We start from the raw sequence: 16,094 nt of genomic DNA, 5'->3' as shown, positions 1-16,094 counted from the left end.
AGATTTGTTGGAAGGAGCAGAAATATATACACAGCTGTGCAAATGACCCTGATACCTGCATTGACTATAACATCAATATTTGTAATATAATATTTATATTATGATTACATGTCTTTACGGATAAAGTTACTTTATGGCAGAGCTCTTACACCAGATATGTTTATACAAATTTACATCAATTAATCAAAGAGACCGGGAAAATGTAATCAAATCAAATCCTACTTAAAGCAAAATTGTTAAGGAAATTCTCTCAGCTCCCAACAAAACCCCATGGTAGTTTGCTAACTGCTATCACTGCTCACCCTGCTTCAAAATTATCCAAGATGTGAGTTTTGAAGATGAATACTGCAGACATAACTAAAGCCATACTCCAACACAAGAGTTAAGTATATTTAAGTCAATTGATTTTAATGGACTTAAGCATACTTAATTCTACCACTTGATTACAGTATATTTTATGAGACTTACTGCACAAGCATTTAATCTCATCGCATGAAGCTACTATGGTCACATTTATGGAGATCCAAATTTTCCTTAGTTACATATACTGTGAGAGGAGACATTGCAGAGAGCAACTGGATTTAATTTGCACCTGAAAAGTGAGATATTGAACTTCATTAACATTTTGAGATAGAAACAATGCTTGGCAAACGCATCTGCAAGTGTTAAGAAAATAAAGGTGGAACACCCGCAAGTCAACCTTTCTTAAAGCTAATTTAAAAGGTGTGGCCATGATTAAAATACATTCCTAGGAAGAAGCTTTATAGCACAAGCAAGAGAGATCTAACCATTATCAATGCTGAATGCTCCCAGCAGTTACCATAATGAGATGGGGATAATTTTTTAATTTTTTTTTAATTTGTTGGTCATTTGTTAAGTCACTGGGATGACTTGCAGGTGGTTTTGATAGAAAATCCACTGGTTATGACAAAGTTTGCCCAATTATATGTTCATGTTCATAATTACTTGTTGTTTTTTTTTAAAAAAAGTTTGACACAGTTCAAGCTCTCCATAATGTACAGCACGTACAGGATTCTGATTGCTGTTCATTGCATCAAGGTTTCAAAGTTCAGTTGCCTATTTGGAATGATGCTGCACTGCATCACAGCTTTTCTGCCCATAAAGCTGCATCAGCAATGAATCATTATCACATTTGTTTATTTGGCTGAGATATAAGAAGAGTTATTATGAGATTACATAATATGGTCTAACATAATAGGATAAAAATACCCTTTAGCCAATATGAATATGTGAGAGCACCAGTCTGGTCCACTGCATGGAGTTGGCATGTTGTCCTAGCCTTCACCATGGCCAGCCATCCAGCAGTCCATCAGCCTACAGAAAACACATCAAGGTAAAGGTAAAGGGACCCCTGACCATTAGGTCCAATCGTGGCCGGCTCTGGGGTTGCGGTGCTCATCTCGCTTTATTGGCCAAGGGAGCCAACGTGCAGCTTCTGGGTCAAGTGGCCACCATGACTAAGCTGCTTCTGGTGAACCAGAGCAGCACACGGAAACACCGTTTGCCTTCCCGCCAGAGCGGTACCTATTTATCTACTTGCACTTGGACGTGCTTTTGAACTGCTAGGTTGGCAGGAGCAATAGGAGCTCACCCCGTCGCGGGGATTCGAACCGCCGACCTTCTGATTGGCAAGTCCTAGGCTCTGTGGTTTAACCCACAGCGCCACCCGTCTCAAGATCCCATTACACACACACAAACATATAAAACGACCGTCAATCAATAAACATAGCTGTCAACTTTCCCTTTTTTTGCGGGAAATTCCCTTATTCCAGCGCCATTTCCCACTGCTTCCCTCTGCTATCCCGGATTGTTAGATATCCCGTAGACTGTCCCCAGGACAGGTGAGGCTGCTGATCCCTTATTTTCAAATCTGAAAGTTGACAGCTATGTCAATAACAATAAATTGGGCCTCAAGTGTTAAAATAATCATCACTGCTGTTTTCTCCAATGAAATGAGATATTCCACTTCCAAGTCCAATAACTTAGTTCCCCAGAATGCTGTCCTGGCAGGAGCCACACCACAATTTTCAAATCACAATTTGGGCGCCACAGCATTGAACCCTTCTCTCCGACTCACCTCCCTCCCTGGGATGTTGCCTGGTGGATGACCATGAGGAGGACAGCTCCCCATTTTAATAATCACCTGCCCGCCCGGTAACTCCCCGAGAGTTGCGAATGGACATCCATGGAAATCGCTCTCATTTTACAAGCCCCCTTCTTTGCTGCCGCAAAGACAGCAGCAAAACTCAGGAATTTTCTTTATTCTTATAATTCAGCTCTTCTTTCGTGTAATCAGTAGTGGGGGGCTTTTTTGGGGGGTATTTTTAACATGCATAAACGGAACATATCCATACTAGACTACATTACAAGGCTGTTGTAAAACATGTGTCATTCACCGCCCCTCGCCCCACTCTCGCAAGGCATCAGCATGAACATTTAAAAAAGGGTTTAAAACTGAAGATCATTTTTTCAACACGAAATAAGACACGAAGGGGAGGGAACTGTATTTTCCACTGGTTTTTTTCTTCTTCTGAGCGCTGCTGCTTTATGACAGCTACTCCGCGTATTTCCTTTTATGGGCAGCTCTCACTGCTCTCCCCAGGATGGAACCTATGTTTAAAAATGAACCCGGAAGTTCGCACAATGAGATGGGTTCCTAATTTTCTTAGCTCTATAATGCTATGGTTACCGTATATCTCTTGAGGACGAGAACCATAGAGATAGATTCTAGAGCGGATTAAACCATGCCATTTAAGGGCAGCGCCTCGACGCGCCAGTGCGCGAGATGCGAAACGCTTCCTTCCGGAAGGAGTACGCATGCGTAGTGGATCGAAACGGGACACAGGTGGCGAGGAAACATGGAGGAGCCTGAGTGAGTTTTCGAGGGGGAAAGTAGATCGGGAGAGCATCCGTGTCCATCCTCGGGGAGGGCTTGGGCTTCTGCTTTGTTTGTTGGATGGAGGCATAGTCAGAGGCCTGTACGATACGATACGATACGGGTCACAGTGCTTTGTACTGGATCGGTGGAGGGAGATCGTACAATATGGAAAACGACCGCTTCTAGGCGTCTGTGTGTATGTTTACTAGAACGAATAAGTTCTTGAATAGGACCCATTTATGCAATGCATTATGTATATGAATGTGTGAAAATCGCTTTCCATTAGGCCTGTTTTTGTGTTCTCTCTGACCCGTTCAAACTCTTGTGTTTTAGACCACCAAAGAAGATTCCCCGGGTGCCAGAAAATCTACTAAAAAAAAGAAAGGCATATCAAGCAATCAAAGCCACCCAAGCAAAGCAGGCGCTGTTGGACAAAAGAAAGGTAGGGGAGGCATATTGTAGCTCAGGACACTGTATGTTCACCTGATCAGCTCAGGCAGGCATTGCCTTGATCAGGCCAGCTGTAATAAATGTTAGATAAATGATGCATGTACAGTGGACACTCGGGTTGCGAACGTGATCCGTGCGGGAGGCATGTTCACAACCTGCAGCACCCGCAACCCACAGCACCACATCTGCGCACATGTGGGTTGTGATTCGGCGCTTCTGCGCATGCACAAAACGCGATTTAGTGCTTTTGCACAAGCACTGAAACCCGGAAGTAACCCATTCTGGTACTTCCGGGTTTTGGTGCATCCGTATCCCGAAAACGTGCAACTTAAAGCGTCTGTAACCCGAGGTATGACTGTAATGTAAAATCAGGTTTCAGAAAAGAGACGTGGTAGAAATCAAGGGTGTATATCCTTTTGCTTTAGAAGGATGTAGTCTTGCTTACTTGGATTTGTAGGAAGTATTCTCACCCTTTTCACCTGTCCAGTATTGTAAGAATAGGTACTCCCTCACAACTTTTTCTTAGAATGACTTTTTCGGTCCTTCCTTTATCAAGCCTTTTTCTTGAAGTTCCTCTGTATGATTCTGTAACCAAGACTTGCTTGAACCCTTTTGTGACTGAATCAAACTAGGATGCTATTTTTGATACAAAGTTCCAAATTCTATCACATCCCATCTACTTTTCCATGGTAACTTGCCTGCCCCAATTGTAGATTAAGCTCCTTAAACTGAAATCCAGCCCTTTTTCTAAAAGGAAAAGGAAGTAACCACATAAGTATTTCAGTTCAGAGAGCAGAAATAAGGTTAGGTTAAGTTAAGATAATCTGTTGCTATACTGTTTCCAACAAACTTTATGGTTAAACATTGCCCTGTAACTTACTGTATTGATACGTATTGAAAATGCTCAGTTTTTCAATAAATTATTTGACCTTTACATTATCAGTCATTCAGGTGTGCTTGCTCCCATATTCTTATGCTGTCATCCAGGAAGGGAGTAAGTGTTTTTTCCAGTTATAACAGTAGGCCACATGTTAGCCAGGTATATTATGTGTTTTGCGGCTGCTAATAAAACACGTTATGAATAGATGTATTGGAAGTTCATATTCTGTTATTACTTTTTTTCATTTATAACAGTTTCCCTGTATTTTAGGGCATAACCCCAAAGATACAAAACTGTGATACTGTTGACTGCTGTACAACAGCTGGCATGTCATTGTACTGAAAAAACATGCTGAGCATGTTGACCATTATGTACTAAACTGAGTAGCATACAAATAGTGACTTAAAATAAAGGCATGTCTTTTAAAATTTAATTTCCTTATTGTAGCATCAGAAAGGAAAACAAATCAGATTCAAACGTCTTGAGACATTTTTGCGGGATTCTCATCGGAAACACAGAGATGATGTCCGTCTGAGGCGCATGGAACATAAGCCCCAGCTGCTGCTAATGCCTGAGGGACACAAACTGGCTTTCGCAGTACGGATTGCAGAGTAAGCATCTGTTTGTCATCTGTAACTTAGTTTTACAGCAATCTGCAGGTTTTCACTGCTTTGCTCATTCTAGTTTTCCAATTTGCGCAGATTATGTGGATTGTTGTTTTAAAAAAATAATTACCATCCATGGACACGTTTGCAGAACAGTGAATTGGTGTACAGTACTGTATTGATGAATTATGACAGAACAAAAAACCTTCTTGAACTGAACACTGAATAAAAGCAGTAAGACCAAACCTTGGCTTCCTGCTTTTGGTTTGTTTGCGTGAAGCAAACCATGAGCATTGGTTTGGACATTATGCTAAGCCCAAGGGTAGGGAATTTGATCCAATGATGTGACGGGTTCCTGATGTCCCCCCCCCCCCCACCCATAGTGCACTTCAAAATTTAGGCAGGGGCACTCATCGGACACCATTATGACACTAGGTAAAGCTTTTTCCTTTACAGAATGGCTTGATTTCAAAGGACCTTTGGGCAACAAAGCACTTCTTGCTTTGTCAATTGGGGCTTGCACTTACTGTCAAATCCGGTTTGCAGAGAAACAGGCCACTTATGGTCCCTTTACAGCTATGATTTTACCCACCCCACAACTGATGTCAAAGAAGTAGCTCTGGCTAGAGAAAAACAGCCTTGTGGGCCAAATGTGACCTGTGGGCTGGGGGTTCCCTATGCCTCCGCTAAGCCCGGGCTCATAGTTTGTTGCTTCCTGCTAAAGGGAGAAATGAAACATCAGGCTGTAGCTTTAGGACACAACTTTCAAGAAAATGTAAAAAGGTGATTGTTGATGCATATCTGTATTTGTTTCTGCTTACTATGGAGCTTTCTGTCCAAGGGGAGAATTTGGCTGATTTCTCCTACTTTGCTTTAGAATCAAAGGTGTGAGCCTACGCGTGCGGCATGTCATACATAGGCTACGGTTGAGAAAGATTTACAGTGGCACGTTTGTTAAATTGTCGCCAACATCTCTGAAAATGCTGCGAACTGTGGAGCCTTATGTGGCATGGGGGTTAGTACAACTTTTATTTTTGTGTGTTGGAGGGATGGTTAAAGTCAATGAAATGAATATAAAAGGTATCATAACTTTGAAAAAGTTAAGTAGATTTCTTTTTTGCATGCTAATTCTGGCATGTCAGAAAAGATGAACTGGCAAGTACAAACTGCTCTCTATCTATTTTTCTGTGACCTTTTTTAGGATGGGGATGGGATATCTCTCTCTCTCTCTCTCTCTCTCTCTCTCTCTCTCTCTCTCTCTCTCTGTGTGTGTGTGTGTGTGTGTGTGTGTGTGTTACTGCTGCCTTTGGAAATGGTACAATCATCCAGGGCCTATTAGGCTGACTTGAAATATAGCTATACAGTGGTGCCTCGCAAGACGAAATTAATTCGTTCTGCGAGTTGTTTCGTCTTGCGATTTTTTCGTCTTGTGGAGCGCGGATTCCCTGGGTATTAACGGTTGTAAGAAAAAGGAAACAAACTCGCAAGGCGTTTTCGTCTTGTGAAGCAAGCCCATAGGGAAAATCGTCTTGCGAAGCAACTCAAAAAAACGAAAAACCCTTTCCTCTTGCGCGTTTTTCGTCTTACGAGGCATTCGTCTTGCGAGGTACCACTGTATATACATTTAATATATTTAGTGTGGGTCTTTTTATCTGTTGACATCAATAGACGTTTTGCATGAAGGTGCGTTAACAGCATAATATACATTTGTGCAGGGGGTTAATCATGTGACACAGGTTGGGCTCATATCAGGTGGCGTTCGCAGTCTGCTTCAAAGAAGATTTTGTGCATTTGTCTTCTGAAAACAATTAAGGCATGAATCTGCTGCAATAATCCACTTCATAACTGAACTATAAAATAGGCTGTTAATACAATAACAAAACTTTGATTATAAAAATACATGCCACAATGCATTCTGTCTTGGAGCAGTAGTTTGCACAAATCTTGACTAGTTCTATACCTTGAGTCCCATTGAGAAGAGGTATGTTCTAAGGATGGCGGGAGTATTAAAAACAAGTAGGAAACTGTTACATACTGTGCTTTAAAATGACTAGTGTTGTGGCCATTCTATAGGAGCTAAATAGCAGTTACTTACCAAATAAGTTGCCATTTTGGAAGGATCTTGTAGTTTTTGAAAAATTCTCCAGCAGCATCACCACTAATTTTGTTTACACAGTTATCCGAACCTGAAATCTATTCGAGAGTTGATCCTGAAACGAGGCCATGCAAAGGTCAATAAGAAAAAGCTTGCTTTGACAGACAACATTCTGATAGAGGAGCATTTGGGTAAGAGATTTAATGTAGGGGAGGACACTAAGCTTTGGGGCAGCATGTGCTTTATTGTGATCTAGGAAAAGGGTAGTGAAATGACCAAAGAAATTGTATGCTACTGTGTTTCTAAAATCATTTCTCCCTCTTAGGAAACTCTGGTATTATTTGTTTGGAAGATCTTATTCATGAAATTTACTCAGCTGGGAAACATTTTCATGAAGTCAACAACTTCTTGTGGCCATTCCACCTGTCAGTAGCTCGCCATGCCGCCCGCAATAAAGCGGGGTTCCACAAAGAGATTGGTGATACTGGATTTCGAGGTAGTGGAATCAACAAACTCATCCGTCATTTGAACTAGGCTCAGGTGGGTGCTCTTAACACCGGCTTTTATGGATTTCAATTACTGCTTAGTTATATGTTAAAAATGGTCTTGGAGTTCCTTACGAAGAATGGCCATAGTTCAGAAAAGTGGACCACATCTCAAATTATTCATTCTGCTGTTGGATTGTGAAATTATAGGAAGATAAGGAAGCCAAAACCATCAAGTTTCAATCTCGGGGTATAAAACCAGAAGATGGGAGTGATCTGAAGTTTGACTCCTCAGCATCTTAAATTTGCAAGATTGGGTAGCAGAGTTGGAAAATACTTTTTCTTGGACCTCCTGTAGTACAGAGAGGTGGTACAGAGATGGATGAGCTGATGGTCAGGGCCAGAATGAGACAAGTTCGTGTGACTTCATATTCAGTTGTCCTCATGTTTGGCAGCTTCTGGTAGATTCCAGTAAGTTGTATGCAAAAAACAGAGCAGGACTAAAAGTTTACTCTGCATTGGATCATACTTTATAAAAATTCACATGGTGTATATTAGGTCATATGCTTCAGAGAAAGGTGGAGAAAATTCTCGTCAGTAGTAATAGTAATAGTAATAGTAGTTTAGGTTCTTACATACTATGAAAGCATAACTAACTGACAATTCTTAAACCCAATTCATTTAAAGAGCAGTTAATTCCAAGCACCATCTTAAGTTCTCAGTGTTTTGAGGTGGTTTTTTTAAACTGTTCAGGATTCCATCTCCAGATACACTGCATGTTTGTGTGCTAGACAGTAATGAGTTTAACTCTCAACAGCAACTTCCTTGTATACTTTTTTTCCAGCTTAGTCATAAAAATAACATTTGCTCTTAATATTTTTCCAACAGCTTTCTTCAGTAGGCACTAAACATAATTATAGTGATTTCTTTTTACTTTTTCTAACAGGTTATGAACGCTATTAAGGATGTTCTGGAAGATATTTATTTGTACTCCATGATGTACATTGGCTCTTCAGAGACTCCCGAGTCTGCAACATGACATTACTTCTGTTCCTTTCTCTCTGTGTGATGGTGAAACTACACTTCCATAGTTGAGTTGAAAGAGATCCAAGATGTGATTTAAATGTTATCCTGCGCATAGAATAGAATGGAAAAAGAATGGAAGAACTCCTAAAATTCCACTTGCACAGCCCTCTGAAATTAATATATTGCTTACAGACAGTGGGGATGTTTTGAAACCCAGCACTGCTTTTTGCATGGAGTTTCATTTTGAATACAAAAGTGGAAAAACTTGGCATTTTTAAGATGCACACCTGGAGTAGGAAACCTAATATGATCTAAACCTGGTGATCATCTTCTGCAGGAATATCCTGAACATGTCAGGATCCTCTTCCCAGATTGCTTGAATTGGCTGGCAAGTAGTTGATGCCTTAAATTTTCCTGTTAAACCCTTTGGTCAGCCCATGTCTAAAATAGCCACTTTGAACGTAGTTCTCAAACTTCTTTTGTATGTAAAGTCTCGAATAAAAAGATTTATTAAATTTTTGCTTTGTGGGTCTGGCTTATATACCGGACAAATGCAAGAACTATTAGCTTTTGAAGCTTAAAAGCTATTGACTGAAAAGATGAGCAGTTGTTCCTGTTGGAAGTATTTGGGGCAGGCTTCTGAGAGAATTCCCCCCTCTTCCCATTGATGGGCACATTTTCTTCAGGGTATTAAGGGTTACAGCAAAAGGTGAGCCATGCCAACCCCAGTTCATACACTTCTCACCATGACAAGTATCTCCCCTTGTCCACCCTCCTGGCATAAATAAACTTGGAAAAAAGACAATTTTTTCATTAGCCATTAGTAGAGCTGCAGAGGAAAACATTAAGCTAGAGACAATTTGTCAGGATGGCAGTACAGTCGTACCTTGGTTGTGACGCGGCAGCTAAAAAAGCCAATGCAATTCTGGGCTGCATCAATAGGAGTATAGCATCTAGATCAAGGGAAGTAATAGTGCCACTGTATTCTGCTCTGGTCAGACCTCACCTGGAGTACTGTGTCCAGTTCTGGGCACCACAGTTCAAGAAGGACACTGACAAACTGGAACATGTCCAGAGGAGGGCAACCAAAATGGTCAAAGGCCTGGAAACGATGCCTTATGAGGAACGGCTAAGGGAGCTGGGCATGTTTAGCCTGGAGAAGAGGAGGTTAAGGGGTGATATGATAGCCATGTTCAAATATATAAAAGGATGTCACATAGAGGAGGGAGAAAGGTTGTTTGCTGCTGCTCCAGAGAAGCGGACACGGAGCAATGGATCCAAACTACAAGAAAAAAGATTCCACCTAAACATTAGGAGGAACTTCCTGACAGTGAGAGCTGTTCGACAGTGGAATTTGCTGCCAAGGAGTGTGGTGGAGTCTCCTTCTTTGGAGGTCTTTAAGCAGAGGCTTGACGACCATATGTCAGGAGTACTCTGATGGTGTTTCCTGCTTGGCAGGGGGTTGGACTCGATGGCCCTTGTGGTCTCTTCCAACTCTATGATTCTATGAATGCCTTGTGAGGCGAACATTTTGGCTTCCGAATGCCGCAAACCTGGGAGTGTTCTGGTTTGCAAACATTCTTTGGAATGTGAATGTCTGATGCTCTTGCAGCCAATCGGAAGCCACGCCTTCGTTTTCGAAAGTTGAACGGATTCAGTTCGAGAACCAAGGTATTGCTGTGTATATATAGATGCCAATATCCTAGTGAAAACGCTCCACAGCAATTAAAATCAGTAGGAAAAACTTCTATTGGTGCCAATCCTAGGTGTCTTAAGCCTAACAGCTATGTGCAGGGCTGTGAGCCAGATCAAGCTGATGTTTCCAGTCCCTAAGGTCTTGTAATATTTTGCTAACTTTAGCCACAACCACAACAAAGACAAAATTAAGTAGTTTATTGGCAGTAGACTCACATTTAAGTAAATATAGGCAGTTATACAGGACACTTATGATACAAAGACCAGTTAAAGTTTTACTTTATTTTTTTATCCTACAAAATACAATTAAAAACATTCAGTCCACACTCCTGTAATAACCAGAATGAGGAAATTCAGTCGCATATCAAAGAACAGGATTTCAGTATTCATTCTTAGAAATACATCCACAGTATATTCAAGCTATGTACAAAGTTTTCCCTGTTAGTTTTACTGGAATGCAAAGGATCTATGCAGAATGTAATTACTATTTGCTAAAGAAGTTAAGAGGAAGCTTATGTACAGTCTTATTTGCACGGTCAGGGGAAGCTGTCCTTTTTGTAGGCCACCATACTGTTGACTTTGTGTATTGTAGTTGTGAAGGAACGAAGACGGACTTCTTCAGAGTTAGCAATGAACTGTGGACCAGACTCTTCCCATTTTTCTGGAACAGCTAAGTCTTTGTCTGTGAAAATCAGCAAGTCAAATGCACCTGCAAGGAAAAACCCAGTGTTACTGGATTTATATTGCGTGCCTATATTCTAAATTCATTTTTAAGGGTAGAATAAAATTATATGCTTGTATTTAAAATTCAACCACATTCATACTTTTTCTGTATTAATGCTGCAACAATACATTAATTGAATTAAATTAGGACTGGATCATTCATATCCATCACTTGATGGCTAACTGAAATAGGATTATCAGAACTGCAGTTTACTGAACGAGTGTTCACCAGATTTAGGGTCATTGTCATACTACTATGCCTCCAAACAATTTTACTGATGCAGCTCATTACACTTACAGCCTTCCTCCCCATGAAAGACCCCCTCTATGTTATGTCAAATTAAATGTGAATCACTTTCATTGAACTTTTGACAGCATTTCCTGCAAACAGCAGCAGCACCAGTGTCAGAAGTCTGCTTGTTTGAATTGCTGTGAAGTGCGAGTAAGCGGGGCAGGATGAGGGTGATAAACCTCTTCCCTTCCACCCTATAACTGTTCCTGCTATCCCACCCTATTTTCTTTCCAACAGGTGTTACACCTGATCTCAGAGCACCACTGAGAAAAGGCTGGGGAGAGCATGGGCAGGGAAAGGATACAGCACCATCCAGTTTGAAGACACTATTTTGGAGCTGTTCAGCCCACTCAGATTTTATAAAATAATATGGCATCATCTGAAAATGAACTCCTTGTTCACCTTATTCCAGATAAATTGTTTACATTCCTTAAACGCTTGGCAATGTACTTCTTTACAGAAATTAGGTTGTACTCATTTCCTTGCTCTGTAGCCTATACTACGAATAAGCCCCCAAACAGATTTGCTGCATTCTGTCAAGAGCATCAAGTGACAAGATACTTACATGTTGTTTCTAGTAAAGGAAGGAAAGTTACTGTGGCTGTTATCTGTCTGATAACAGATTTTATTTCATCCTGTATAGCTTTCTGAGATTTCTCTCTCGGTGCACTAAAATAGCAATCAAAAGCTCTCATTAAACAAGTCTGACATCATAAATTAACAAAGCTATTCGTATTTTACATAGTAAATATCCACTGGTCCAACTTATATGCCATGTTTGGTGTGGTTGCTTTGCAGGTTTCCATTGCCTATGCCAGGGAGGAAGAACCATTGGCTTACAGGCCAAGTTAGGCCTGGCAGGCCCTAAACCTACTCCACACCTGATGTAATATGCAACATTAGAGGTGGGACAGGAACAATTAGCAGCCTTACAGTTACACTTCTGGCAAGTCCACTTCAGGCAAGTATGTGTTGGGCTATAGAATATTGGACTCTTTACTCCAAGCACAGCCAATACCTGACTATAAATTGTGGCTTGGTGAATTCAGAGCAGTGATGAAAGGGAAAAGCTTACTTTGGGTCACTTGAAATCATGCAACTGACAGGACATGCCCATCTGTCAGAATGGTCCACGGGGGTGGGGTAGGATGGCGGAGGTCAGGAGCTGGTCTGCCCGTCAAATCTTTTTCCCCACTCCTGGCCTACATCTATAGCATTGTACTTGTGTGCATTTGCTGCTGACACCCCAGGCCTTAGAATGGACTAGCTGATGACTTTGCAAGCACAACCCTTGCTTTACTAATTTGCAAGCCATGTCTCCCCCTTTGGAAGTCCCCATTTTGAAGGAGGCAACTACATATCTCTATATCCACAAGCATATCCATATCATCCATTTCTACAAGACAATTATGTTGTCACCACAATTTGCAATATGCTTTTTTGGACCTGGGGTGAGGGAGGAGCACAATTTGAATACAAAGCTGAATAAATGCCTACATTTTGCACTGTTTGAAACAATGGTGTTTGAATGCACTTACCTTTCATCCTTTGCAGCTTTGTCACATTCAATGTCAAACTGCCACCTTTCCAGAACTTCACTGGTTTCTTTACTGGAGATCACCACTACTAGCCGCTGAACTAGGCATTCATAGAGCCATTCTGAAAAAAGACCAAGACGAAAAATAGCTTCCCAGAAGTCTCAGTGTTACTAAACCACCTGAAATAAACACTACCACTGCCTTTCTGCAAACTATTAACCATACAGACAACCTGCAGTTTATAGGATACACATGGTACACTTGATTTAGGAAGCCTGATGTGCAAGAATTATGCCAGAATGTCAACTAAATAGAAATTTCAAATAGTATTCCTATACCATCAAACCTCGGCTCCCAAACGCCAAAAACCTGGAAGTAACTGCTCCGGTTTTCACCACTTTGCCCTTTGATCCTCGGTTGTCAAATGTTTTGGAAGTCGAAAGGTCTTCTGGAACGGATTACATTAGACAACTGATGTTTGACTGGACATAAATGAGATGACTTTATACATGAGGAATGGCCAACTTCTGTATTCTTGGTAGTGGATCTGTTTTTCTAAATTGCTTGGGAGTCCACAGTATGTTTTGCCACACAAACTGATCTTATTATATGGCTTCAGGCTTTACCAGTTGCTCCCATCTAGCAGTAGTGATTTCAGAGTTCTGGAACATATATGCAAGGTATATACAAATTACAAAGGTAATACAAATGTATTACCAACACCCATTATTGAGGTTGTTGCTAACTGTTCCCATCATGAAAAGGACTAAGAATAAAGGAGTGTTTACCTTTGTACTATCTTCTGGGACTGCAGAAACAGCACTTCACGGATGCAAAAGCCCAATAAAGATGAGTTTATCTACCTTTCCATTTCTTTAAAAAGGAAGTGTCTGCTCAGCTTCAACTGATTCTCCAGTTATGTCCCTTCCTAAAGAACACAAATCTGGCCAATTGCTGCATCCAGGTTGGATTACTGAAAGGAGCTGCCCTTGTAAGAACATTTAGAAACTACAATCAGTGAAAAATTTGGTGTCCAGAATGCTTTCTGGTGCTCACAATTCAGATCATGTTACCAGTCTTGTTCCATCAGCACTACTTCCAATTTGTTTCTAGGTCCAATTCAAGGTGCTGGCTATTACCCATAAAGTCCTGGTTTGAGGGCAGGTTATCTGAAAGGCCTCCTGCTTCCATATGAACCAGGACCTCAGTTGTAGTAATCAATCACCCTGGGTTCCTTTGGAAGGAATATAAATTTAATAAATGAACCACCAGAAGGACTGTTCTGAGCTCCACAACCAAGGAGGGAATGTTTGGCTGTAAAACACCCATTGGTTTTTTCAAAGTGCTGAAAGTTTTAAAACTACTTTTTGGCCAATTTGTTGAGCTACTGGGGTCATTTTAAATTATTATAAGTCTGAGGACAGGGACTGTGTTGTTTTCTTAATTTCTATGCAGTAATAAGAAAACTGTCAGGAAATCATAAAAAATACCTTTTAGCTGTCCCACCACATTGTTCAGATAATTTTTAAGTTCAGAGTCTGCAGTTACAAGCATAGTAAGTCCATATTTCTGAACACGTGTAAATGTTTCAGCAGGATAGATTCCACGTTGGTATAAGATACTGTTGATACCATATGCTAGAAGGGAAAAAATATTCAAGTGTTAACAATACAAGGACCATCACCTTACTTTTAAATTCATTCAGTTGCTTCCAGCAGAAAGCATAGCATGTGCCTGTTTTTATAAGTGGCAATCTTCTCTGCAGGGCAGAGATAATGGCTCAAGGGGCAGAGTTCATGCCAGGTGCCAAAGCTATTGGTTGACAAAATTGGAATTAGCAGTCTATTATTTTATTGTGGCTACAAACCAGTAACACACATAGCATGCTTATTTTAAAGAGTCACCCTTTTTTGACATAAAGTTTAAAATGAAAGCAGATAAGGACTCTAATAATTGCACATGTGCTTTTATTTTGGTCAGTGCAACTTCTGCTTTAATACTACAGTTGGTAGGTTAAAGCTACACTTGCCAAAAATCTTACATTGTTAGCTTTAAAACGTAACTTCACATTGTTTATTATTTAATGAAAACAATCATCTTTAGACCTAAGTTTGTGTGGTAGGTTATTTGTACACCTCCAACTTTGTTTGCTATCCGTATCATAATTTTACCCAGCACCTAGAACTGAAATTCCACAGCTCATAGAATACTTGATTAAATGATATCAGGTGGCAAAATGTGAAACAGGTAATGCTGCTCTCTCACAATACTTCTATTAGATGAAGTAATATGACAAGCGTTTGTAAATCAGTGTCAACAAGGACTTATGGCTGAGCGATACTAACTTGAAGGGAAGCTTAAACCGAACCACAAATGCTCATAACTGGCCCAAGAGTGGACAAATTGGAATAAGCATGCTTATTTTAAAGAGTCACCCTTTTTCCGATATAAAGTTTAAAATGAAAGCAGATAAAGACTCTAAGGAGAACAGGCAGTGCGATCCAGTGCTTTGTCCACAAAGCTGGGAAAACTCACCAGCGTGGTGCTACAGACGTGTGAGTGACTATCAACATCTAAAACAACGAAGTCTTGTGGTACCTTAACACTAATATATTTATTATAACTACAGGCTTCTGTGACCTACACAACCAACAAGGAAGTTGACGGCGCAATACTACAGGTGCCTGCTCAGAAGCACGTTCTTTTCAAGGGCGCTTACTCCCGGGCAAACGAGTGCAGGATTGCAGCCTGGAGCTCCTTACCTTGGAAAGCTACTCCACGCATAGCCATCAAGGTTTTTTTTCTTTTCTTTTATATATTGCGATGCAAACTTTTGCTGGCACGCTGTGGGGCGCTATACCCTCAGCACAGGATGTTTGTGTAAAGCAAATAAATCAACGTGGGGGAAAGTAAAAGAGAAGAAAGGATGGCTGGCCTATGCTGCGTCCCGCTCCTTCCCCTCCAGCTCGGGCACGATCATTCCCTCGCAGCAGCATCCCCTCCTCCCGATCCTAGGCGGGCGTCCCTACTCGGAAGTAAAGCCCCTTGGATTCAGCGGGGCTTACTCCAAAGTAAGCGGCTCCCCTAGGAGCAGCCCGCCCAACCGAGTCCCTCCACTCTCCTTTCCCGGCTAACTCACAGAAAAACTCGGCGACGATCTCGGCGCTGCCCCGCAAGGTGATGCCCTGCTCCCGGCTCTGCTGCTTCGCCATTCGAAGAGGACGAGGCGACGGGGGTTGAGCTCCGACTCCGGACGATCTTCCCGCCACCTGATTCAAAATCCAGTTCCGCCTCCTTCGCGTCGCGCGAGAGTACAAGGCAACAGCGGGCGCACCCCCGTTGCGCGTGCGCAGCAGGAAAGGGGGTGGGGCCAACAGCGAGGCAAGCGTCGTTATCCCCGAAGACT

The 16,094-nt window shown here is 41.4% G+C and overlaps 2 protein-coding genes and 1 long non-coding RNA gene across 3 annotated transcripts; 1 reads left to right on the top strand and 2 right to left on the bottom strand.

Annotated features, from left to right (window-relative positions):
• Positions 1-2,767: 2,767 nt before the first annotated feature.
• On the top strand, positions 2,768-8,955 carry RPL7L1 (ribosomal protein L7 like 1). Its single transcript, XM_081877515.1, has 7 exons — positions 2,768-2,893; positions 3,233-3,341; positions 4,677-4,840; positions 5,712-5,849; positions 7,011-7,120; positions 7,255-7,469; positions 8,361-8,955. The coding sequence occupies exons 1-6, from the start codon at positions 2,880-2,882 to the stop codon at positions 7,461-7,463; spliced, it is 744 nt and encodes a 247-aa protein (XP_081733641.1). The 5' UTR covers positions 2,768-2,879; the 3' UTR covers positions 7,464-7,469; positions 8,361-8,955.
• Positions 4,947-5,705, bottom strand: LOC309350542. Its single transcript, XR_014160457.1, has 2 exons — positions 5,254-5,705; positions 4,947-5,221 (listed from the first exon to the last, which is right to left on the bottom strand). It is a non-coding gene; the product is annotated as an uncharacterized lncRNA (long non-coding RNA).
• A 1,363-nt stretch (positions 8,956-10,318) lies between the features above and the next one.
• On the bottom strand, positions 10,319-16,036 carry MAD2L1 (mitotic arrest deficient 2 like 1). Its single transcript, XM_081877387.1, has 5 exons — positions 15,828-16,036; positions 14,179-14,325; positions 12,689-12,809; positions 11,716-11,819; positions 10,319-10,844 (listed from the first exon to the last, which is right to left on the bottom strand). Exons 1-5 carry the CDS (start codon positions 15,898-15,900, stop codon positions 10,672-10,674), a joined length of 618 nt encoding a protein of 205 aa, XP_081733513.1. The 5' UTR covers positions 15,901-16,036; the 3' UTR covers positions 10,319-10,671.
• Between the last annotated feature and the right edge of the window lie 58 nt (positions 16,037-16,094).

The sequence above is a fragment of the Podarcis erhardii genome, assembly GCF_964252035.2.
Source record: "Podarcis erhardii genome assembly, chromosome: 9".
NCBI classification, from domain to species: domain Eukaryota; kingdom Metazoa; phylum Chordata; class Lepidosauria; order Squamata; family Lacertidae; genus Podarcis; species Podarcis erhardii.
This window is presented reverse-complemented; position numbering and strand designations above follow the sequence as displayed.

What these genes read in the sequence shown, in the direction of transcription:
- MAD2L1 (XM_081877387.1), bottom strand. Translation starts at nt 15,900, where the DNA reads ATGGCGAAGCAGCAGAGCCGGGAGCAGGGCATCACCTTGCGGGGCAGC. An exon ending in TGTGGTGGGACAGCTAAAAG is followed by an intron (nt 12,810 to 14,178) that starts GTATTTTTTATG and finishes GTCTTTTTTCAG; the next exon opens with AATGGCTCTATGAATGCCTA. An exon ending in TCCTTTACTAGAAACAACAT is followed by an intron (nt 10,845 to 11,715) that starts GTAAGTATCTTG and finishes TTTTCCTTGCAG; the next exon opens with GTGCATTTGACTTGCTGATT.
- RPL7L1 (XM_081877515.1), top strand. An exon ending in TTCGCAGTACGGATTGCAGA is followed by an intron (nt 4,841 to 5,711) that starts GTAAGCATCTGT and finishes ACTTTGCTTTAG; the next exon opens with AATCAAAGGTGTGAGCCTAC. An exon ending in TCTGATAGAGGAGCATTTGG is followed by an intron (nt 7,121 to 7,254) that starts GTAAGAGATTTA and finishes TCTCCCTCTTAG; the next exon opens with GAAACTCTGGTATTATTTGT.